We start from the raw sequence: 23,489 nt of genomic DNA on the forward strand, positions 1-23,489 counted from the left end.
ACACAGCCCAGGCCCTGCTCTGCTGCTGCCTCAGGTCCATGCCAGGAGCTCTGGCTGGGCCAGGACACTGCTGTGAGCCCCCCCTGCACACTCCCCCCTGCCCCAGGCACTGGGCTTTGCTGGGCCAGGGCATTCCTGGAGCACATTGCTGACAGCAGCTCTGGAGGAGAGCAAAGCCTCCCTGCCCTGCCCTCAGGAGATGCCCTTTGCTGATGGAGCTGCTGTGCTGGAGCCCAGCTGTGTCCCAGCAGTGCCCATGGCCTGGCCCTGCCTGTGGCCACTGCAGGGACACGCAGCAGGACAGGGACCAAGCTGCCAGAGCACTCCGGCCTTACAGCCACAGCAGGGCTGGCAAGGACAGGGTGGAGTTGGGCAGGGCAGCTCTGAAAGGACCAATCCCCGCTGCTCCCTGGCTGTGCTGCCCTGCTGGGACTCTTTTCCCCTTCTCCCCTCTAACTTCATGCAGGTCTCAGAGTTGGGATCCCAGATAAAACAGGCACTGCAAGGTAGTTTATTTTCTTCAAATGTAGTGATAGCCCAAACCCTGGTTTACAGAGCTTCTGGGTCAAATTCAAGAGGCAGACAGTGAATTTCATGGGGGTGATTAAAAAATTTCTTTTAGAATAATTTAATAACAGAAAGCCCCATTGAAAACTACCAAAGAACTGGGAAGGGCTATTTGGCCTGTCATGAGTTGCAATCCGAAAACTATGCAGAAGAAAACGGGAAGTTGGTTGCTTCAGAAGTCATCCAGTCATCATTTTCCTCAGGGCATCCTTGAGCTCCTGGTTCCTCAGGCTGTAGATGAGGGGGTTCAGGGCTGGAGGCACCACCGAGTACAGAACTGACACTGCCAGATCTAGGGATGGGGAGGAGATGGATGAGGGCTTCAGGTAGGCAAAAAAGCCAGTGCTGAGAAACAGGGAGAGCACGGCCAGGTGAGGGAGGAAGGTGGAAAAGGCTTTGTGCCGTCCCTGCTCACAGGGGATCCTCAGCACAGCCCTGAAGATCTGCACATAGGAGAAAACCATGAACACAAAACAGCCAGAAACTACACAGACACCAACCACAACAATCCCAAGTTCCCTGAGTTTGGAGTGTGAGCAGGAGAGCTTGAGGATGTGTGGGATTTCACAGAAGAATTGACCCAGAGCATTGCCTTTGCACAGGGGCAGAGAAAATGTATTGGCTGTGTTCAACAGAGCATAGAGAAAGGCACTGGCCCAGGCAGCTGCTGCCATGTGGGCACAAGCTCTGCTGCCCAGGAGGGTCCCATAGTGCAGGGGTTTGCAGATGGACACGTAGCGGTCGTAGCACATGACGGTCAGGAGGGAAACCTCTGCTGACATAAAGAAAAGAAAAAAGAAAACCTGTGCAGCACATGCTGAGTAGGAGATGTTGCTGGTGTCCCAGAGGGAATTGTGCATGGCTTTGGGGACAGTGGTGCAGATGGAGCCCAGGTCGCTGAGGGCCAGGTTGAGCAGGAAGAAGAACATGGGCGTGTGCAGGTGGTGGCCGCAGGCTACGGCGCTGATGATGAGGCCGTTGCCCAGGAGGGCAGCCAGGGAGATGCCCAGCAAGAGGCAGAAGTGCAGGAGCTGCAGCTGCCGCGTGTCTGCCAATGCCAGCAGGAGGAAGTGCCTGATGGAGCTGCTGTTGGACATTCCTTTATTCTGGACATTGTGAGCTGTTCAAAGACAACACTGACAATTTGGACAAAGTACCTTGAGTCAATCCTATGCTATTTTCTGACACAATCAATCAAAATTGCTTCTCTTTCTTTGGGGAAATTTCACTTACCTTTTTTTTTTGAGTTTAGATATGGGCTGCTAAGTAACTGTGTGCTTTTTAGAAGGGCCAGAAGTCCTGTTCTTAGCACTGCTCTCAACCTGAATATTGGGGAGCCCAGAGGGAAAACAGGGCTCCCTGTGCCCCTGAGCAGTCAGACCTGCTCGTCTCACACAGGTGCCCTATGCTCATTTCACCTCCCTCTAGTACAGGATGGACAAATTTAAAACTGCATTTAAAAATAATGCGGCCTATTTGAAGACTCCAGTTTCAAAATCAATCTCTCCAACTCTTCTCTCTTTCCCTGTGCAGCTGGACATGGAGGGATACCAAGGGTTGGTCTGCCTCTCTGCTGCCCGGAGTTGTACCTGCTGGGAGCTGTTTCTCTCTATACAAGCCTTCTCCCAGCCAGTGCTGCCAGAGCCCAGCCCAGCCCTGGGGGCTCAGCTCTGCCCTGCAGACCCCTCCCAGCACAGGGCACTGCCCAGGGGCATCTCCCTGGCAGCAGGGCCTTAAGGGCAGGCCAGACAAACAGAGATGCTGCAAGCCAAGGTGCTGCTGCTGCTGTCTGTAGGGAGAGGAGGCTGAGGAGGCACTTTCTGAGGGAGATCTGAGGCCCATCTGCTGATGCCCAGGCTGACAGTGCAGGAGGCTCAGTGACACAGCCAAAGCTGGCAGCCCCTTTCCCTTCCCTTTGGGAGAAAGCTGAGAGCAGCCCTGGCCATGCAGCACCATCTCCAGAGCAGGAGGAATCTGCCCTGATGGGGGTGGCTCCTTGCACCTGGAACTTCTCCCCTGCAGCGTCCATGGGGAGCTGCCCGGCAGGCTGAGAGCTGCCCCTGGCAGGTGGCACATGCCCTGGGCTGGCCAAGAGCCCTGAGGGCTGCAGGAGCTGCTCTGCAGGACAGCCCTGGGCAGCCCTGGCTGCAGCCCCAGCTTCAGCCCCTGCAGCCGTCCCTGGCAGCAGGAGCCGTCCTGCCCTGTCCCTCTGACGGTGCCCAGGGCAGCCCCGCTCTGCAGCACATCCTCCTCCTCCTCCTCCTGCTCCTCCTGCTCCTCCTGTGCCACAGAGAAACTGGGAGAGTCCTCCTGACACATCCCCCAGGCTCTGGGGTGTGCTGGCTTCAGGAGATCCCTCCAGGAGCACAGGGGACATTGCCCTGCACCCACACACTCACCATGCACAGGGCTGTGAAGATCTTTCCCCAAGTGAAGTCTCAGCTCAATGTCTTCCCAATCCTGATTGCCTTCAGCCTGTCTCTGCCTGGCTCCTGTGCCCTCAGTGCCTGCAGGCAGAGCCCTCAGCCCTGCTGGGCTGGGAGAGGAGCTGGCCCTGGGAAGAGCTGTTCCTTTAAAGCTCAGCAGCACAGACACAGCACAAGGACTTTAATGAGCCTCTTGGGGATTTGGTGTTGTTTACATCAGACTCAGTCCCTGAGAGAGTCTTCAGAAAACTTGAGTATCGAGAACTCAAAGTTAAATTGAAACTCTGAAGTTTCTTGAAGTTTTAATGGGTCCTACTGAGGAACACGACTGGGAAAGTGTCCCCAGGTTCCAGTTAGAGTAGAACCCTGGAGGCAGTGATGACAGCTGGGGACAAACAAGGCCAAGGTGTCTCTGGTGCTGAGCAAAGCTGGATGTGTTTGAGGAATGCCAAGGGCCAAGGCCTGAGCCCCAGGGCCTGGCCAGGCAGATCCTGTCCCTCCCTCCTTGCTCAGGGCTCTTGCCGGGATGGGCACTGGCATGTGGGGATGTGCAATGCCAAGGGCAGGAGCATGGGGCGGCCCCTGCCCGGCTGCTGAGCAGGGACAAGGAGGCCATGAGGCCCCTGGCCTGCAAGGGTCACTTGTCTCCTGCTCCTGCCTCAGGCCCAGGCCCAGCAGCCATGGCCAAAGTGCTGCCCAAGTTGGCTCTGGCAGGGCTGTCTTGCAGCTGCTGCCCATGCCTGTGCCCTGTGCAACCCAGGCTGTCCTACGGTGTCCCTGCCCTGCGCCTCTGTCCCTGCAGGCTCTGGGAACAGTTCCCCCTGTATTTTTTTGGACAAACACCTTGGCATATTAGAATGTTGTCCACATGGATGGCTACAGAACACCAAAACATACATTCTCATCCCTTTTTTCTGAAAATATAGGATCATAAGTCCCTATACTATCCTTTGGTGATTTTCATTATTATGAAACTGACCTTTCTGAATAGAAGGGTGTCCTTCTTATTGTGTAATATCTAATACAAAGGTAAAAATAATTTGGAATCATTTTAGGCATTGGAAATCATGACCATAGCACTCCAGGAAGGGGCCAAGTTAGAATCCAGGCCTATCCATAAGACATTCTATAAATCTTTAGATTACTGAGCTCCAAAGGATAAGTTATCATGGTATACCTTGATAAAGGGTCCCTTTATCAACACCATATGGACCTCCCCACAGCTGGCCTTTGGACACTCAACTTTTCAGCTACCTCATACAGACATGTTCATACACACAGACAAGAGTGCAAAAAGGTTTCTCATCTGACTCCACCAGATCCCACTGGCTCTGCAGAGCAGTCAGAAAATACACATTGAGTCTAATGAGGAAACAGGGCACTATGGAACAGTGCAGGCTTGGCCTTACAAGCACACTCATCAGCATTTGTCAGCCTCTGTCAGCATGACTGACCCCACTTATTGTATTCTTCCTCTATTTTCCTATGTCTATTTCTCTCCAAACCACCTTGATCCCTCCCTTTTCCTTCTCTGGTTCTTCCCCTAACATTCCATATTAAGTCTAGTGAAATTCAAAAATGCTGCTTCCTTGCACCCCAATATTAACCCTGTAACACTAGGCAGTAGTACCAGCCATTCTGCAAAGCCATCTGGAGAGCCAATCTGCTGACTCATGGTGATAAGTTTTCTTCCCAGACCACGAGGCTGAGGTGCTCCTGGAACATCTGGGAATGTTTTTATTTATTTATTTAGAAATTTATTTTTAAATTTAATGTATTTTATTTATTTATTTAGCATCTTTTACCGTGGTCCACATGTTCCATATGGTATACCATGTCCCCTGCTACAGAAGACTCCAGTATCACTGCTCTTACTTTCAAAATGGAGATAATACAGAATAAACTTCTGTCCTTCAGTGGAACCAAACTACTGACAGAGGTCTGATGTGAATATCTCCTGGTCACCTTATGTTACAGTGATTGACAGGGGTGTTGGCCAAAAAATATCTCCCAGGGCTACAGCCATCTTTTGGCAATGTGGAACGGGTCTTGGACCACATAATTCATGTTGTAAAACTCATCCCCCGGCTGCCCCACCTGGCTGAGCCCTTCCTTTGCTGACAGCTCTGCCTCCTGCCTGCCTCTGCCTGCCCACACAAAGCCTTGCACTGACCCAGACTCCTTCTGGGGGATGTGTTCCACCACAGCCCTGCCCTGGGAGGGAAATTCCTGTCTCGTTATGTCCAGTCTGGACCTCCCCAGCTGCTATTTTTATTAATTCTTTCTTTTTCTGTCTTTTTTCTATTATGTCAAAAGGATCCACCATCTCTGAAAGCACCCTTCAGTCCCTCCCAGGGCTCTCCTCTGCTGTCCTCAGTCTCCACCCCACTGAGCACAGAGCTCCTCTGTTCCTGTACACTGCTCATGTGCTTGAGGCCATGGCTGCCTGGACAAGGAGGACGGTTCTTTTCTACAGGAAGGAAACCACAGAGCCCCAGGGTTTTGAAGGCAAATCAGAGGCAGTCACCAGAGGCCAAGGCCAGCCAGACCTGTCTGTCCTTGCAGCTTTTGTCTGAAAGCAACCCTTGGATATTTGGGGAGTTTTGGAGGTGGAATTCCATTTCAGCCATGAGTGCCTGGACCAGAATGACAGTTCTTCTCCACAGGAAGGAAAGGGCAGAGCCCCACTGTTTCAAAGACTGATTAGAGGCAGCCCCAAGGAGGCCAAGGCCAGGCAGACCTGTTTGTCTTGGCAGCTTTTGTCTGGGAGCAGTCCTTGGGTAGATGAACTTTGGCAGGCCAAATCCCAGTTTTGTCCATGGGCGTCTGGATAAGAAGGACAGTTCTTTTCCATAGGAAGGGAAGTACAGAGCCCCAGTTTCACAGGCAGATGAGAGCTGGCCCTCAGGAAGCCAAGGGCACCTAGACAGTCCTGGCAGCTTTTGTCTGGGAGCTATCCTTGGATATAGGGAATTTTGGAGGCAGATTCCCAATTTTGGCTATGGACACCTGCATATGAAAGATGTTTTTTCCATGGAAAGAAAAGCTTGGCCCCCCTGTGTTTTGAAGGCAGATGGGAGATGGCCCCCAGGATGCCAAGGCCATCCAGAGCTGTCTGTTCTTGCAGGTTTCATATGGGATAATCTTTGGATATAATCAAATATGGAGGTAGAATCCCAATTTCAGCCATGAACCCCTGGAGGAAAAGGAGAGTTCTTTCCCACAGGAAGGAAAGCACAGAACTCCAGGGCTTCAGGGGCAGATGAGAAGCAACCCTCAACATGCCAAGGTCAGCTGGACCAGTTGAGCCAAGCCAACCAGAACTTTTCCATGTTCTTGGATCCTTGAGGCCCCTACAGTATGACAATTGCCCCTTGGTTCCATGAGGCCCTGTAGTATCACAACAGATTTTTGTTTCCATAAGGCCCAGTGATACCACAATGGTCTCCTTGGCTCTGCAGTGCCACAATGGCCCCTTGGTTCTATTGGGCTCCCCAGGATCACAACAGACTCTTGGTTCCACAAGGCCTGGCTCTGTCACACTGGCCCCTTGGTGCCATGGGGACTCAGAGTGCCAGAATGGTCTCATTGCTTCCATAAGGCCCTGCAGTGTCACACAGAGCTCCTTGGCTCCTTGAAACCATGAAGTACGGAATAGGCTCTTGATTCCATTGGACTTCTCACTGTCACATGAGTTCCTAGTTCCACCAAGCCCTGTAGTGTCACAATGGTCTCCTTGGTTCCCCAGAGTCAGAATGTCCCCGTGGTCTCATGGAGCCCCACTACGATCCCCTTGATTCCATGAGGCCCTGCAGTGTCTCAATGGCCCCTTGGTTCCAGTGGGTCCTGAAGTGTGGAGAGCTTTGTGGAGAGTTGGCTAGCTGAGAAAGGTCATGTTGACATAATACCATTGGTTAAGTTAGAAGGAGGCAAGTCTAGGATTCAGCAGTCAGTGTCCAACCACTGACAAGGACATTGTGCCCTTGGTGCAACAACTGGATAGAGGAGAGGATCTTTTGCCAAAAATATGATAGTTTCATCAGAATAACCAAAGGAATGTAGAAGTAGTAACAACATAATCATAAGAATATAGAAGTAGGCGTGGTTGACCGATAAGTAATTAACCAATAATGAGCTCAGCTTTGCAATTTGTATAAGCTTCATTAACACCAATATAAATATGTGTGAACTATCAATAAAGTTGGAGACTTGCTGATCACTCATATTGTGTGCCGCATTTCTTCCGCCGATCCGACAATTGGTGACCCCGCAACGTGATACCGACAACGGCAACCACGGTGGATCGGTGTAGGAGTTCGGGTCCTGTCACAGCAAGGACGGCAAACAAGCACGGCTGAAAAAGGGAAGGTGCCGTGCCCTGGGTGACTTTAATGGAGAGCCCAGCCGATACGTGCTGCCGAGACCTTGTAGGGCTGCAACAGCGCTGACCTTCTTAAAATGGATAGAGAAATGCAAGCAGCATATGATTTATATACTAGCTTTTTACAAAAGCGTCAGGTTAAGGGCATAGATTTGCAGAAAGAGCTTCCTGTCCGTTACCCCCTGCCACATCCACAGTCATTTTGCCACCAACATCAGCTCCTGCCTAAAGCAGCAGCTCACCCCCTGCGTGTGCTACAACAGCACCATCCGCACCGCCTGTGTCAAACCCTCCATCTCCTCCTCCTAGTAATGAGCCAATCCCTGGGTCAGAGAGTGACCTAGCAGGGGCCATTGCACAGGGGTGAAGGGAGGCATGGGCAACGATAGCAAAAGATATCATGGATACGGGGGATGAGGAGGCTATAAAAGCAGCTATGGATGTTGCTTGTCTGGTGATATATTCACCCATGGCAGGGGGCGGGTTTCAAGCAACAATAACTGCTCTAGACTGGGAGTTGTTGTCGCAATTACAGTCCACAGTTAGTCAATTTGGGGTAACCGGTGAGCCCACAAAACAAATGCTGGATTATATCTGGGGGACTCAGGTTTTGCTGCCGGCTGATTGCAGAGGAATAGCAAAGCTTATCTTCACTCAGCATCAGCAGCTCTTGTTTAATGCACACTGGCAGTCACTCTGTCAGGAATGTGTAGCAGTAATACGGCAGCCGGTGATCCTTTACACGGGATAACCCTAGAGGAGTTAATGGGTCTCGGGCCTTTTCTTCGGACAGAAGCACAAGCGTTACTGGGTCCTGATAAGTGTCGGGAGGCAATGCGTCTGGTGCGGTTGGCTATAGATAGGATAAAAGAGCTAGGGGGGATTCCTTCTTATATGGGAATAAAGCAAAGAAGAGATGAGTCATTTGGATCTTTTATAGATAGGGTAGCCAATGCTATTGAGCGGGCAGGAGTCCCTGATTTCATGAAGGGTACTTTGTTAAAACAACGTGCACTCCAGAACAGTAATCAGGCTACAAAGAACATATTAAATACCCTAGGAGCTAATTGGTCTATAGAAGAAGCTTTAGAACAATTGGTGAATGTGCCCGTAGGGAATCAAGCGATGTTAGTAGATGCTATTAAGGAGTTAGGGGCAGGATTACAAAAACAGGCAGAAGCCTCACAGAGTCAGGTGTTAGCTGCTCTTGCCCCCCTACAAGCAGCGGCAACAATTACTCCACAGGCTCCATCTACTGGCCGATTCAAATGTTACCGGTGTGGAGGCACAGGACACACGCGACGGGCCTGTCAAGCAGCCAGCGTCTGGTGCCAAAATTGTCGCTTGGATACCCACAACACTGGAGCCTGCCGACGCCGCTCGGGAAACAGGAAAGCCAGCGCGTCCACCAGCCGCCGCGCCCAGACACAAGTAGCTGCTGTCAACACCTCAGCCCAGCTTCCCTTCAACCAGCCACCACCGGGAGCCTCCGATTGGACATGGCAGCCGCAGCAGCAGTAACCTTGATGACCACCCAACCAGAAAAGGTTCCAACTGGAATAAAGGGACCAATCATTAATGATAGATTACCTATGGGAGCTTTGCTTCTGGGATGATCATCGGCCACCATAATGGGATTATTTGTTTTACCTGGGGTAATAGACGCTGATTATACAGGGGAAATTTGTTTTATGGTGCATACTCTTTTTCCACCTATACAAATCGAGAAAGGACAAAGGATAGCTCAATTGGTTCCTTTGGAACAAATGGCTAAAACTTTACCCCCTCGTCAATCACAGTCGAGAGGGGAGCGAGGATTTGGTTCCACTGGAGGACTCACTTTATTAACAATGAACCTGAATGATCGACCAAAGCACACTGTAATACTGGATTATCGGGGTGAAAGGCAAACCTTGGAAGGATTATTGGATACTGGAGCAGACTCCAGCATTGTGAGTCCGGATTTTTGGCCCCACAACTGGCCATTACAGCCAACCACAGTGACAGTTACCGGGGTTGGAGGCCTAACACTTGCAAGAAAATCACCCATGTTATCTGTAACTATTGATGGAAAAACTTTGCAGAGTGTTTTATCAATTGTACCTTTGCCCCCTACTGTACAATGCCTCATTGGTTGGGACATTTTGGCTCAAATGGGAGTAGTACTGACAAACGAGCACCATTTAGGCTAATGGCCATTGCGTGGACTTTCCCAATCCCATTAACTTGAACCACGGACGTTCCAGTGTGGGTTAAGCAACGGCTGTTAAAAAGGGAAAGTCTGGAACAAGTTCATATACTAGTACATGAACAATATACACAAGTTCATTTACAGTTGTCAACAAGTCCATGGAATACCCCTATCTTTGTTATTAAAAGGAAATTGGGGAAGTATCACTTAATACATGATTTGTGGGCTGTAAATGAACAAATGGAGCCTATGGGAGCCTTACAACCAGAATTACCTAACCCGGCTATGTTGCCAAGGGACTGGCCACTTTTGATTATTGATCTGAAGGACTGCTTTTTTACTATTGCTCTTCATCCTCGAGACACTCGGAGGTTTGCCTTTAGCTCGCCAGCTTTAAACAGGGAAGAGCCGGACAAGGGATTTGAATGGGTTTCTCTTCCCCAGGGCAGGCGCAACAGCGCCACCTTGTGTCAACATACAGTTGACCTGAAAAAATTCAATTATCTGCGCCTTGGAAATATTTAGGATGGATACTTACTGATCAAATTGTTACCCCCCAGAAATTGCAATTAAATGTTAAAATACATACATTGCATGATGCTCAAAAGTTACTTGGTGATCTGCAATGGCTGCGCCCCATTGTTGGTATCCCTAATGAACTGTTAGATGAACTTCGACCTTTGCTGAAAGGAACTGATCCAGCACAGCCTGTTCATGTAACCTCTGAGCAGGTTAAGACACTGCAACAGATACTGGACTGTGTGACACAAGGCAGTGTTTGGAGACGAGATCTTAACCTCCCCATACAGCTGACAGTTTGGTGTGGAACTAAATTTTTACTGGGTGCACTTACTCAGCAAGTCAGAAAAACGGGGGAGGTGTGGGCCTTGGAATGGATATCTCCTCCACTTCAACAACATAAAACCCTTCTTCAAAATATTGAAATTTTGGCTGATTTGCTCAAAAAGGGTCGTGAACGGGCGTTACAGATTACGGGAAAGGAACCTGATCAGATACGGATACCAATGAAGAAGGATCCATTGACCTGGTACCTGACAAACAGTATGGAATTACAAGAGGCTCTGTTGGGAGCTGGTAGTGTGATTGCCACTGATGATATTCCCAATATACCGTTGAATTGGATAGGACAGTGGGGTTGGATTCAATGCCCAAAAAGATCACAAAAGCCCTTATTGGATGCTATAACAGTTTATACGGATGCAGGAAGAAAATCCAAAACTGCTGCAGTGACCTGGCAGGAAGAGGGACAATGGCATCATCAAATACTCCAGGCTACCGAGTTGGATACTTTACAAACGATGGAGCTATTGGCTATTGTATAGGCCATGATGCATTTCTCTGGGCCTCTCAAAATAGTAACAGATTCTTTGTATGTTGCAGGAGTGTGTGAACGAATAGAAGATGCCTCTATAAAAAAGGTTCAAAACAGGAGGTTGCATGAGCTGTTTATACAGTTGCAGAGGGCAATTAAGCTGAGGAAACATTCTTTCTCTGTTATCCATATCAGAAGTCACAAGTGGGAGATTGGTCTGGGAGAGGGTAACGTGCGAGCAGATAAGTTAGTCTCAATCACACAAGCAACTCCAATTCCCAGGCAGACTATGGCCAGAGAGGCACATTCCATGTTCCACCAAAATGCAAAAGGCCTCCGTAGAGAATTTCAGATATCTATGGAGGAGGCACGGGCAATAGTCAAAGCCTGTCCTATATGTAGTCATCATAATGGGGGCTGCGGGTTAGGTCTGGGAGTTAACCCAAGAGGGCTGAGCACAAATGAGACCTGGCAAATGGATGTCACACATGTTGCTGAGTTTGGAAGGATGAAGTACGTGCATGTTACCTTAGATACTTATAGTCATTTTATATGGGCCACAGCACAAACTGGTGAGAAAGCAGGGCAGGTAGAGAGACATCTCAGCAGTTGTTTTGCAGTAATGGGAGTGCCAGAGCGCATCAAGACAGATAATGGGCCTGCTTACTGTAGCAAAAGAATAAAGCAATTCATGCAAATGTAGGGGATAGAACACGTGACAGGCATCCCTAATTCTCCAACAGGGCAAGCAATCGTAGAGAGAGCAAATGGTACCTTGAAAAGATATCTGAGTAAATACACAGATATCAGAGAGCCACAAGAAAGATTGTTAAAGTGTTTATTTGTTTTGAATCACTTGTGTGTTTTTGGGGAAAGTAGAGTTCCTGCTGTAATTCATCACTATGTACAGGAAAAAGATGATGTGAAACAAGATGTATGGGTAAGATACAGGGATCCTAAAACAGGACAATGGCAAGGTCCTGCTAAGGTGTTATAATGGGGCCGCAGATATCTTTGTGTTTCTACCCCTACAGGATCTTTGTGGGTACTAAATGGACCCGAGCAGCTGTGTTTGATGGAAGACCTCAATCAACTGAGCGAAGAGGATCGTCAGCGAGTGGAGACGAGGCTGTTGATCATTCTTCAACCAATACTTCTTAAACTGAAAGGACAGTGTGATTTTGCCATCGACCAAGTGGTTGATTGGTGCAAATCTGTTGATAATATATTAAGCTTGCTTTCGGTGCTTTCTACATTTGAATCTAGAGGGCCTAGGATTTTAGCTTGTATTAAGTGTCAAAATAGACATTGTGCTTCATGGATACTGCTTTTTTGCGGGGGTTGTCTGGAAACTAAGTGGGTGCATCAATCCCAATTACCTGAGTTGTGGTGTAGGAGCTGTGGTTTCTATTGGCAGTCAAACTCCTGGCAGAGAGAACTTGAAGCATTTACAGGGCTACCTGGCCGCCAAGGGTTACAGTTGTATGAATCCCCAGAACAGAAAATCCTTGCATGGTTTAGGTGGGAAACCCAGCACTTAGTCAAACGTGCTTTAGGGCAATCTCAGTCGTGTATTTTACAGTCTAAGTGTGGTCAGGGTATTCCCCTGTCACAGTCAAGTGTAATAGGTCCGATTTCAGGAGGTCAGGATCCCAACCAAGTGTGGGATGATTGTTTCAAAGACCTAAAAGGGTTAAATCTGGGCAGGTCAAAGGGAAAGGAGAGAAGAGGAAAAAAGAGATATTCTTAACGGTTTGTGACAGACATGCTTGTTTCCAAAATGTCTGGGTGGTTCCAAGTAGTGCCTGGAAAGATCGGGGTGATGTGGAGACTTTATGCTATTACTTTATTAATTTCTGCTCTTTTTGTGGACAGTGTAGACCATCAGGCATGGGCCCCACTTCAGCCCAAGACTAACATCTGGGTCACCCTGGCAAACTTAACTAAACAGGAGGCTATTTGCCTGTCATTATCTTCTCCTGGCAATCCATTTACAACCTGTTTGGTTGGGTTACCAGCAGATCCCTGGCCATGCCCCTCACATGTACCCACCTGTAGAGTCACCAATGCTAGGGCAAGTGTAGATAATTGGGACCAATGGGTTTCCTTTTTTCCCATAGCACCGCAGGAACCCCAAGAATTGGAGCTGTTAGGTTCAGTGATGGCAGATGCATGTCTTAATTTCAACCATAGAAGCCAGCTGCCAGCCAAGAACCATTCCAATATTGTAACTTCCAGCATGGCTATCTACCGTAATGCAACAGTCTGGTGCAATTATACCACAAAGAAAGTGTCAATTTCATCAAATGAGCCTATTCAATTGCCAGCAGGATACTTCCTGATATATGGGGACCATGCTTGGGCCGGTGTCCCATCAATGCTGCATGGGGGGCCATGTACAATTGGACGGCTGTCTCTACTCACACCCAACATGTCCATGATACTGAACATGAGCCGCCACCATCGTCGCAATAAACGAATGGCTCATGCATTTGCTGCAGACTGCAGGGATGATGTAAAATTCTGGTCCCCAGAGGCCATAGTTGCAGCATCTTTCTTGACTCCAGGCGTATCAGCAGCAGGTGCTCATGCTATTTTAAACAAGTTGGGATGTTGGCTTGCTAAGCAAACCAATGCCACCTCTTTAGCACTTTCTAGCCTTTTGCTTGATGTTGATTCTATTCGCCATGCGACACTTCAAAATAGAGCTGCAATCAATTTTCTTTTACTTACGAAAGGCCATGGTTGTGAAGAATTTGAGGGCATGTGTTGCATGAATCTTTCTGATCATTCACAGTCCATTCACTCCCAACTCTCTGAGTTGCGGAGGTTAACTGGGAACCTACAGGTAGAATCGGGTAAAAGTAGAAACAAAAGAAGCATAAGAGTATAGAAGTAGGCATGGTAGACCGATAAGTGATTAACCAATAATGAGCTCAGACCTGCAATATGTATAAGCTTCATTAACACCAATATAGATATGTGTGAACTATCAATAAACTTGGAGACTTGCTGATCACGCATATTGTGAGCTGCATTTCTTCTGCCAATCCGACACAGGCTCTGCAGGGCTTAGGGGAAGAGGGGGACAAGGTTGCCTGGGCTCGGAGAGCTGCCCAGGCGTGCAGTGTTGCAGGGAAAATGGCCAGAAGCCCCTTGGCCTTTGATGGTTCTGTGGAAGCTTTTGTGCTGGTGACAGAGCGGCTGGGCAGGGCCCGGAGCTGCGGGGATCGCTGTGAGAGCGGTGCCTGGAGATGGCCACAAGCCCTGTGGCAGGCAGGAAGCGCCCTCTGTGTCCTCCTGCCCGTGTGCTGCTGGCTGGATTGCTGAGGGCTCCCGGCTGCCTCTGGATGGGGCTCCTCTGGAGCTGCTGTGGGGCTGCGGCGCTGCTGCCGGGCAGCTTGGCTGGGCTGGGGCAGCCCCTGAGGGGCTGGGGCGCTGGCAAGCCCTGAGCAATGGGGCTGTCAGAGGCCACAAGCAGCCCCCTGGCAGCCGCCTTCTTCCTGCCAGAGTTGACTTGCAAGAGGGATCCTGGGCACTGTGCAACTAACAGCATCAGTGCTGTTAGAAAGCCAAAGGCAGGGAAATCTCAGACCTTTGGTGTTGTCAGCAAAGCTTAGAATTCAACACAGCATTTGATCGGAGACCTTGCAAAGGGCTTCCAAACTTAGGTGCTAGAAGCCAGCATGCGGATTTCTAGTTGATTAGAGCAGAGACACGGGGAGGAAAGTTGAAGTGGAGGAAAGTTGAGAGTTTTAGGGCTGAAGATCTAGAAAAAAACAAAGTAGTTCCAATGGTAAACAAGAAGCTTAGGATGCAGTGCTGTAGGTTTGTGTGTCCTAACATGATTGGCTAAGGAAGCTTCCACTGTAGCGTGAGTCCAGAAGAGGAAATATTGAAGCATTGGCTCCAAAACAGAAATATCCTTGTTGGCAGTGTCTTCTTGGCCAAGAAATCCTTCAAAGCTCTTGGAACTACAAGTCTTGCGGCCTTGTGAGCCATGCAGTGCAGATGTGAGCCAAAGTCACCCTTCCTGGCTATGTAGAAGAGAAGAAAAAGCAATGGCATCCTTTAAAAAGCTCAGAGGTCCTCCCTCTAGCTCCTTCCAAACTCCTTCAAATCCCCCAAAGTGGCATTTAGCTCCAAATAGATGACAAGGACTCTTAGTGCTGGCTCTTGGACTCCAGAGCAGCTGCTTTAGGATCTTTCCCATAAGGCTGTGTAGTTGTGGGCCAGAAATGGATCATTTGAAGAAACTTTCCCAAGTGACTTGCATGGAGGTTTGTTTGAAGGGAGTTTGAGGAGAAAGGCTCCCAGCAGAGGTCTGGCCTTTGGCCTAGCTGTGTCCCCTGCTGATTGTCAAGTGTGCCATCAGCTGCAGGGCTTTCTGGGCTAAAAATATCATCAAGTCACTTGGACTTGCTCTTTGTGGCCTCTAAGAGCTGGACCCAATTTTGGGGCAAATTTGGAGAGCTCATCTATGGCTGGATGGACCAGCTAGGATTTTCCCAATTGCTGGCAATGGTTCTCCAGGTCCCTGGTGTAAAACGGGGCTCCCCAGCAACTGCGGATCTGCAAGATGATAAACAATTGGCTTGCTTTGAAGAGAGAGGCGTATGCTAATGAAGGCAGAAGGCTTCTCTGAAATGGAAAATGAACATGCCCTCCCTTCAAATGATTCTAATTTAGAAATTCAAATGCTCTCAGGCAAAGATATGGGGGTAGGAGTGAGCCCGCAGAGCCGGGCAGCATTTGCTGATGCTCTAAGCCCTTGCTAAAGATCCTGTGCGGGCTGTCTTAGACACCTGGGACCAGGGATTCCTTCCAAGCTGGGCCACCTGGGCTGGGCTGGGGGCGGCCCCAGGGCAGAAGGCAGTGTGTGCAAGGGCCCTGGCTGGCACGCTGCAGCACGGTCACTGTGCCATGGAACAGAACCCGGTGACCAAGGCCCCTTTGTGACACGTGGGAAATAGAAGCTTGCCCGGCTGCTGGGAACAGGCCACGGGGCAGAACGGGACAGAGCGGTGCCGTGAGGAGCCCCCGCACAGCGCACTCGTTCCTGTCTGACCCGCAGCCTTTCCGAGGTGTTATTCCTGCAGCTGAGCTCGAGGCCAGACCACGGGACTTGCTGACCCGTGGCCTTGCCGAGGCTTCTCTTCTGCAGCTGCTCTCGAGGGCAGAGCGTGGCACTTGGTGCCCCAGAGGCATCTCCCATCCCTGCCACCAGTGCCCTCGAGGCCCGACCACAATCCTTGACAGGAATCTCCTGTCCTTGTGGCAGGAGCCCTGGAGACCAGAGTGCAGGACTTGCTGTCCTGTAGCCTTCCTGAGGTTTCTGTCTTGAAGGTGCCTTCCAGGCACAACTGCAAGACTTGCTGACTCGGAGCTTTTCCCAGGCATCTCTCCTGCAAGTAGCCACAAATCCAGCCACTAACATGGAGCAGAGACCCCTGAGAGTGCCCAAGGTGGCCTGGGGGGAACAGGAGGAAGAAGGCCCGGCAGCTGCCCCAGCATGAGAAACCAAAGAGGTGGTGCCATTTGAGCTGCTGCAGGAGGGTGAGTGGCAGAGCTGGGCCACAGGCTTGGTGCCTGCAGCCAGCTTGGCACCTTTGCATCCCATCCCATCCCATCCCATCCCATCCCATCCCATCCCATCCCATCCCATCCCATCCCATCCCATTCCCTGGGCCATGCCCATGGACAGGACAGAAAAGGGGCCGGGCAGATACCCCACAAGGGCCGTGCTCCATCCCCTGGGGCATCCCGGGGCTCGCCCTGCCTGGGGAGCGCAGAGCTGGGCCGTGTTCTCTGGCCTCTCCAGCAGCCCCTCAGTTCTGGCTGTGCTCGCTCTTTGCCAGGTGCAGCCCTGGAGCGCACACAAGAGCAGGAGCCTGCCCGTGGCCTCTTCCGCAGAACAGAGCAGGTACCTGCAGCCATCCCCACCTGGGCTGGGCCTGCTGGCACCGCGCTTGCAGCATTCCCTGCAACATCCCTGGCTTCTTGCCCTTCTCCTACAGCTGGTTTGCAAATTCATCAAGAAAATCTGGGCGGAAGAGACCAGCCCAATGGGCACTGGGCTCAGAGCCTATTCGCACATCTTCAAAACCAAGACCAGTGCTGCTCTGCTGGATATGCTGGTAGAGGAGGGCTTTTCCAACCCAAAGCAAGTAAGCAGCCTGTGGCCAGGCTTTGATCCTGCCAGGAATTGCTTGCTCTCCCAAGCCATGCCTGCTGGTCACTGCAACTCTTGGAGGCCATGGCAGCGTGGTGGCAAGGGAAGCACTTGTCTGGAGAAGCTGGGCACATTCCTCCCTCTGGCCTCTTTCCAAGTGTCCCCGTGCCTTGTCCAGGTGCCCGCCCTGGTCAGGTACATCCACCAGTGGCTCCTGGCCAATCAGTTTGCTGAGCACAGGCTGAACAGGAGCCTGCTGGATCTGACGGAAGCACAGCCCGCTGACGTAGTCGTGACGCTCCTGCGTGTGGCCCCGTCCTGTGACAGGTATGGGGCCCACCTGCCCAGAGGAGCTCAGGGCTCCCCAGCCCATCAGCCTGTACAGCCTGGCCCAGGTGTCCGAGCAACAGAGAGTTCCAGGGCCCTCTGGCTGCTCCCTTTGCAAGCCCTGGCACGTCAGGCCTCGAGCCTGCTGCCATGCTCCCTCGCTGCCCCTCAGGGGCCTGTCCCCACAGGCCTGGGCTGCCTGGGTGCTGCTGGCCAGTGGCAGTGGGCAGAGGCAGAGCTGGCAGCCAGCTCAGCTCCCCACTGCTGCCCAGGTCCCACTGCTGTGTCTGAGACCCCCCTGAGACAGAGCTCTAACCCCACAGAGCTGCTTTCACCATGTGGAAGAGCATCATGTGCTCGCCTAGGACTGCAGAGCCGGCGCTGCTGATCCTCCTGCATGTGCTGGGCAGCTGGCCCAAGCACAGCACATGCACCTCCGACGGGGACAAAATGGGTGTCTTTGTCCTGGCTGTGAGTTTCTCTAACTGGCCTTTGCTGGCCCCAAGGCCGCCTCTCCAGCAGCTCTCCATCCCCCTTCCCCCACTGCATCTCCCTGCTGCAGGCGCTGGGCTGAAACCTGGCCCAGGGGCAGCTCCAGGCCCAGCAGGCCCCGTGCTCCCCCTGCGTCTCTCTGGGCCTCTCCCTGCCAAGCTCGGGCCCTGCCTCACGGACACCTGGGCACTGAGCGCTGTCTCGGGGCGCTTTGTCCTTTGCAGGCAACCGTGGTGATGTGGAAGATCCTCCAGGTGCCCTGTGTCCCACATATGGTGATGGTCTATTTCCCCCGCCTCTTTGTGCATCTGCTCTCCCAAGTGTTCTTCAGCACTCTGCATATGCCATGTGCAACGTCCCAGGAGCGTCTGACATGTCCACCATCCACAAGTGATTTCCATACTAAAATTAATTTTAGAAAAATATGGTTCTGTGATAATTATAAGCACACTTAAACTCTTGTATCAGGATGCCCATCCTGGAGTGGGGGAAAAGCAGCCTGAACAATTCCTGATTTGCAAAGCTGTCAGTGGTGGATGGAGAATGGGGTCAGGCTGCTTTTGGTGTTGAGGAAATGCTGAAACCAGCCTGACTCATTTCATCTCCTCCTGTCCTGGCTGATCTCCCCTCTTTTTCCCTTTCCACCCATTGGCTTTTGTCTCCCCCCAGGCCCCCCAGTGAAGAGCCTGGCTCTGAGTTCTCCATCCCCTCCTCACTGGCACTGCCAGGCTGGGATGAGGAGCCCCTCAGCCTTCCCTGCTCTGGGCTGGACAAGCCCAGCTCCCTCAGCCTCTGCTCACAGCCCAAGGGCTCCAGCCCCACCTTGGAGGCCCTTCCCAGACCCTGCTCCAGCTGCCAGACATCTTTCCTGCCCTGGGGAACCCAACCCAGGCCACAGTGACCTGGATAATCCCTGTCCTTGATGTCCTGGTCACACAGCCCAGCCCCTTGTCCCTGAGTCAGGTTTTGGGGTGGATCCTGTGGAACATCCTTGGGGGAGGCTGCAGCTCCAGGTGGACCAGGGGGATACCAGGGGACAGGGACCCTGCTGGGCATGAACAGCTTTGGACTTCTCGAGGGAAACTGTGAGTGGGGTCAGGGGCAGAGTGACCAACCCAGTGACCTCACACAGCCCTCCTGTGATGTCACAGCCTGCTCTGTCATGTCATAGCTTATTCTCTGATATCGCTATGCTGGTCTTTGATGTCACAACCCACTCTGTGAAGCCACACAGCCCTTCTGTGATGTCACACAGCCACCCCTCCCCCTGTGATGTCACAGCCTGCTCTGTGATGTCACAACCCATTTTCTAATGTCACACAGCTGGTCTCTTATGTCACAGTCAACACTGTGATGTCATAGTCTGCTCTGTGACGTCAGTCCTCTGCCCTGTGATGTCACAGCTGGCTCTGTGATGTCACAGAGACATCACCAGGTGAGCACACACAATGCTTGTTCTTCAAAACCCCAGGCCTATGGAAACCACACAATGCCCATTGTGTGAGAAGGGGAACTGAAATTCACCAGCCTCAGTGTCCTGCCAGCTCAGCCAGGCCCACTGGAACATTGGGGTCCACGAGCACCAGGGACCACCAGAGAGACCCCCAGGACAGAAGAACACATGGATAAAGGGGAGGGGAAATGAGTTAATGGTTTTGGGGAAATGATTATCATATGCATCACAGTGAATGCAGCCACGACAAATCTCTCTGGTTCCCTGACTTCAGGGCAAGGATGGCGAAAATGAAAAGGAGTGGATTCGATGGAGTTGTCAAAAAAGAACTTTAATAACAGGGTGAAAAACAACAAATGTGGAGAAGACGACCACAGTATGAGGGACAGGATCCAAAGACATGAGACAAAGGGGAAACAACAATATATACACTTGGGGGTGGAACACTCTAGAACAACAACCATCTAGGGCAAACAGGTAACCAATAGGGGAGCAGAACTGGGACAACTTCGCATAATAACACCAAAGGCTTCTGGGGGAACTCTCAAGCTCACCCCAAGATAAACAAATGATTCTCAGGGCTTGAAGCTCACGCTCAGTGCTTTTGGGGTAAAATCCAGTTGAGTCTGAGTCACAGCTGGGCCAACTCCACACATATGTATGTTTAGTCTGGGACAATCAATGAATATGTATGCAAAACACAGAATGTAAACAGAAACTTTCCTGTACTCAGCATGCACAGCTTTGGGAGGGGCTATCCCCCTGTGCATCTGGCCAAATAAAGAATGCTGCTTCTTAATGCTACATTGGTGTTAAGGAGTTTTTATTTTACTGCATTTTTGGTAACAATCCCACTCCCAAGGAAAGCTCTGTCTGCTGCTGTTCACAAACAAAGAAGGGCTGGTGGGAGATGTGGTGGTTGGAGGCTGCCTGGGGCACAGCCACCATGAAATGATCGAGTTTTCAATATTCTGTGAAAGAAGGAAGAGCACGAACAAAACGTCTACCCTGGCATCAGAAAGGGCAAACCTTGGCCTATTCAGGATGCAGATTTAGAGAATACCGAATCAGGTCCTGATTTTTTAAAGGGAAGCAGCCGTTAAAAAAAGGTGTCCAGGAAGGATGGACACACCTCAAGAAAGGAATCTTAAAGGGGAAGGAGCAGCCTGTCCCTCTGTGACAAAGTTGAACCAGAGAGGAAAATGACTGTCCTGGCTGGGCATGAGCTTTTTGTGGGAACTCAGAAAAAATAGGTCAGGCAGCTCAGGAAGTGTTTAAGGATGTTGTTGGGTCATGCAGAAAGAAAAGTAGAGAGATGAAAGCTCAATTAGAGCTTCACCTGGCCACTTCTGTAAAAAGTAATAAAGAAAAGTTTTTATAAATAAACTAATAGCAAAAGAAGGAATAAGGAGAACCTCTACTTGAGAGTGGATGCAGTGGGGAACAGAGTAACTAAAGATAAGGAAAAGGCTGAGCTGCTTAACACCTTGTGTATCTCAATTTTCAACAATAAGACAGGTTGTCCTCAGGACAAGTGTTCTCCTGAGCTGTAGATGGGCACAGGGAGCAGAACAGCCCCCCTGTAATCCAGGAGGAAGCAGCTGGGGACCTGCTGAGCCACTCAGATGCTCACAGGTGTCTCTGGGAGCAGATGGGATCCATCCCAGGGGGATGAGGGAGCTGTGGATGAGCTCCCCAAGCTGCTCTCCATCATTTACCATCAGTGCTGGCTCAGCAGGGAGGTCCCAGAGCACTGGAGGTGCCAATGTGAGCCCATCCCCAAGAAGGGCTGGAAGGAGGAGCTGGGGAACTCCAGGCCTGTCAGCCTGACCTGGGTGCCCGGTAAGGTTATGGAACAGATCACCTTGAGTGCCATCACAGGGCACCCACAGGATGGCCCAGGGATCAGAGCCAGCCAGCGTGGATTTCAATATCTGCACTGATGATCTGCATGAGGGGACTGAGTCCAGCATCAGCAAATTTGCAGATGACACCAAGCTGGGTGTGAGTGTGGATCTGCTGGAGGGTAGGAGGGCTCTGCAGAGGGACCTGGACACGCTGGATCCAGGGCCCAAATCCAGCCAAGGTGAGGTTGAACAGACCAAGTGCTGGGTGCTGCACTTTGGCCACAACAACCCCTGCAGCGCTACAGGCTGGGGACAGAGGGGCTGGAGAGCGGCCAGGCAGAAAGGGAAATGGGGGCACTGATGGACAGCAGGCTGGACATGAGGCAGCAGTGTGCCCAGGTGGGCAAGAAGGCCAATGGCTCCTGGCCTGGATCAGGACTGGTGTGGCCAGCAGGAGCAGAGCTGCTGTGCCACCCATGACATGCCCCCAGCTCTGCACACAGACATTGCTGCTGCAGCTCCAGGGAAGGCAGCAAAAGGGGAATTGCCAGGGAAGACTTTGCTGGGAGATGGTTTAGGTCACTTAAAATCACTGAGAGCAGAGGTCCTCATGGACACAGTCTGAGGTCACAGCAAAGGTGGAGAAAAACAAATGGAATATGACACAAACAATGCCATTTTTGTAGACAAGAATAAAAGACTAAGACAAAAGAAAGAAAAGAACAAATCAAATACCAAATCCAAGTATTATCAAAGACAAAATTTATTACAAGTGACTTACAGAAACTGGCCAGCAGTTTAATATTTCTGAAACTGTCCAGTGATCAGTCTCCACACTGCAGCCTTGAGCTCCTGGTTCCTCAGGCTGTAGAGGAGGGGATTCAGGACTGGGGGCACCACCGAGTACAGAACTGACAGGGCCAGATCCAGGGATGGGGAGGAGATGGAGGGGGGCTTCAGGTAGGCAAAAAATGAGGTGCTGAGGAAGAGGGAGACCACAGCCAGGTGAGGGAGGCAGGTGGAAAAGGCTTTGTGCCGTCCCTGCTCACAGGGGATCCTCAGCACAGCCCTGAAGATCTGCACATAGGAGAAAAAAATGAACACAAAACAGCCAAATCCTAAACAGACACCAAGCAATGAAATCCCAATTTTTCTGAAGTTGGAGTGTGAGCAGGAGAGCTTGAGGATCTGTGGGATTTCACAGAAGAACTGTCCCAGGGCATTGCCATGGCACAGGGGCAGGGAAAATGCACTGGCTGTGTGCAGCAGAGCAATGGGAAAGGCACTGGCCCAGGCAGCTGCTGCCATGTGGGCACAAGCTCTGCTGCCCAGGAGGGTCCCATAGTGCAGGGGTTTGCAGATGGACACGTAGCGGTCGTAGCACATGATGGTCAGGAGGAAATACTCTGCTGAAATGAAAAACACAAACAGAAACACCTGTGCAGCACATGCTGAGTAGGAGATGGTGCTGGAGTCCCAGAGGGAATTGTGCATGGCTTTGGGGACAGTGGTGCAGATGGAGCCCAGGTCGCTGAGGGCCAGGTTGAGCAGGAAGAAGAACATGGGCCTGTGCAGGTGGTGGCCGCAGGCTACAGCGCTGATGATGAGGCCGTTGCCCAGGAGGGCAGCCAGGGAGATGCCCAGCAAGAGGCAGAAGTGCAGGAGCTGCAGCTGCCGCGTGTCTGCCAATGCCAGCAGGAGGAAGTGCCTGATGGAGCTGCTGTTGGACATTGCTTCACTCTGGGCATGGTGGACTGTTGAAACAAGACATTGACAAGCTCTTTGGGGTTATTTTAGGAATTGCGTCAAAACTACTTCTCTACCTGTCAGGAAAATTCACTCAACATTTTTATTTTTGAGCTTGGGTTTATGCTCCTGAGTTCCTGCCTCATCTTCAGCATTGCTCTCAGCCTGAACCCCAGGGAAGCCCAGAGGGAAAACAGGGCTCCCTGTGTCCCAGGGCAGTCAGACCTGCTGTTCCCACACAAGTGCCCTTTGCCCATTACACCTCCCTCTAGCTCTGGGTGATCAAACTTTAAAAATGCTTGAATAAAAAAGTGGCGTTTCTAAAGACTCCTCTTTCACAGTTAGTGTCTCTAAGCCCTGCTCTCTTCCCAGTGCACCTGAACAGGAATGGATACCAAGGGTTGGTCTGGCTCTCTGCTGCCTGGAGTTGTGCCTGCTGGGAGCTGTTTCTCTCTATACAAGCCTTGTCCCTGCCAGTGCTGCCAGAGCCCAGCCCAGCCCTGGGGGCTCAGCTCTGCCCTGCAGACCCCTCCCAGCACAGGGCACTGCCCAGG

General features: G+C 51.2%; 2 protein-coding genes across 2 annotated transcripts; both read right to left on the minus strand.

Moving 5' to 3' along the window:
• Window positions 1–746: 746 nt before the first annotated feature.
• On the minus strand, window positions 747–1,664 carry LOC136570517 (olfactory receptor 14J1-like). The gene has a single exon (XM_066570979.1). The coding sequence runs from the start codon at window positions 1,662–1,664 to the stop codon at window positions 747–749; it is 918 nt and encodes a 305-aa protein (XP_066427076.1).
• Window positions 1,665–21,987: 20,323 nt separating this feature from the next.
• Window positions 21,988–22,920, minus strand: LOC136570521 (olfactory receptor 14C36-like). The gene has a single exon (XM_066570984.1). It carries the CDS (start codon window positions 22,918–22,920, stop codon window positions 21,988–21,990), a length of 933 nt encoding a protein of 310 aa, XP_066427081.1.
• Window positions 22,921–23,489: the final 569 nt, after the last annotated feature.

Source organism: Molothrus aeneus, unplaced genomic scaffold, assembly GCF_037042795.1.
Source record: "Molothrus aeneus isolate 106 unplaced genomic scaffold, BPBGC_Maene_1.0 scaffold_34, whole genome shotgun sequence".
Lineage (NCBI taxonomy): Eukaryota > Metazoa > Chordata > Aves > Passeriformes > Icteridae > Molothrus > Molothrus aeneus.